Genomic DNA, 1,831 nt, shown 5'->3' with positions numbered 1-1,831 from the left:
ACACACACACACACACACACACACACACACACACACACACACACACACACACACACACAGAGGGACAGACAGAGAGACACACACACACAGAGGGACAGACAGAGAGACACACACACTTGTCTTTGGCTCTGTGGGTCTCAGGTCTGGTTTGGCAGCTCAAGGCATCAGGATGGTGTGATTTTGGCACTGGAAAAGCGTCAGTGATTCTGGCACATGCTCACTGATGTGATTCAGCGTTCACAATCATCACCTCACACACGAGATCGAGTGGCGTGGTGCAGTGGTTTCTGGGCGACTGGAACCCACGATCCTTCACAATCATATTTACATCATATACAGGTATATTTACATCAGACGGACACACATCAGATCATCCAACATGAGAAACAGACACAGGCTGACTGAGGGAACGGCGCGCTCCAGTCCTACTCCAGTCCTCACAGCAGACAGATCAGGCTCTTGCCCTCCTCGATCTCCTCCTGCACTTTATCGCTGGACGTGGCGATCTCGGCCTGCGCGGAGAACACGGCGCAGATGAAGGTGAGGACGGTGCCGCCCAGCGCGGTGTAGAAGGCCCAGCCCATGGAGCACAGGCCCAGCTGATAGGCCGAGGCATCAGGGCCGCAGTAACCCTGCACTTTATCTGAACCCCAGCCTGCGGGATACAGCATCAGACCCAGGATCAGGAACAGACCTGCAGACGGAGGACAGACATGTCAACACACGGCTGGATGACATCTCACAAACACTTACAGAAACAGCAAGTAATGCATTGAATTAAAGTGAATTTTTGAAACACTAAAAACATTGTAAAAACGCTCCACATTTCACAGTGTGTTGATCTGCAGTGATTTGATGTTTGAACTGACTGAATGCGTTTGTTTCTCTGACAGTCGCATCCAAAGCAGCTTGAGATGATAAACTCTTCAATTAAGTTCTCAAAGCCTTCAGACTCGTATGAAATCTGATTTTTTTTCTCCCAAATTCTGTTCATTTTTCTGGATGGTTAAATTAATTTTAATGGTCACATTAAAATTTTATAATAAAAAAAGGTTAAAACTATCAATTTAATAATTTATTAATATTTTATCAATAATAGTGCACAATGAAATTGTTTTATTTTTCCAGAAATTTTGCAGTCCGTTTTAATTTTTCTGGATTCTGTGTTAGGTTTAATACACATTTATTGTTAAAACAGCTGGTAATAAAGTGAATGCATAAAGCTAAACAACTTATTGTTTTATAAAGTGAACATCAAATTTGAACAATTCCTTTCATTTATTTGGAAGACAAAGTGCTGCACAACAGAGGAATACTGTTTAAATCAAAACATGGACTAAAAATTGTGTAATATTCCTTAAGATATAGTGTTTTAATAATGTTTAAATATTATTATTCTCTTTGATCATTCTCATGTATTCCTGTCATAATTTCTTGACACACACAACATGCAGATTCGCATTTACACAGCACTCTTTGTGCACGTGAATATTCACAAACAACTGATCAGTTGTCCAGCCCTACATATTTATTATTATAATTCCAGGACATTCTGCGTTATACAGTAAGTTTCCGTTTTTATGAGCAGATTCTGTGTTTCTGTCTGTGTTTTCCACATTGCGAAAATAATAGCGGCCTAGACTCGTGAGCAGACGCTGTGATGAATCACACACTGAACAACATCAACTTCTTCAACAGCATTTTTGTCTTGTTTTCCAGAACAATCAGTGTGTGTGTGCGTGTGTGTGTGTGTGTGTGAGAGAGAGAGAGAGAGTGTCAGTGTGTGTGTGTGTGTGTGTGTGTGTGTGTGTGTGTGTGTGTGTGTGTGTGT

The 1,831-nt window shown here is 41.7% G+C and overlaps 1 protein-coding gene across 1 annotated transcript in view; it reads right to left on the bottom strand.

The window, feature by feature from the left end:
* Positions 1–77: 77 nt before the first annotated feature.
* lhfpl2a (LHFPL tetraspan subfamily member 2a) overlaps positions 78–1,831 on the bottom strand; it is a 17,332-nt gene continuing 15,578 nt past the window's right edge. Inside the window, exon 3 of the mRNA XM_016494244.1 lies at positions 78–694. Coding sequence (XP_016349730.1) covers positions 438–694 — 257 coding nt within the window. The 3' untranslated portion in view covers positions 78–437. The remainder of the gene's footprint in view (positions 695–1,831) is intronic.

This window comes from Sinocyclocheilus anshuiensis, unplaced genomic scaffold (assembly GCF_001515605.1).
Source record: "Sinocyclocheilus anshuiensis isolate Anshui unplaced genomic scaffold, SAMN03320099.WGS_v1.1 scaffold1031, whole genome shotgun sequence".
NCBI classification, from domain to species: domain Eukaryota; kingdom Metazoa; phylum Chordata; class Actinopteri; order Cypriniformes; family Cyprinidae; genus Sinocyclocheilus; species Sinocyclocheilus anshuiensis.
Note: the sequence above shows the minus strand (reverse complement) of the source record. Positions and strands in the feature narration are given on the sequence as shown.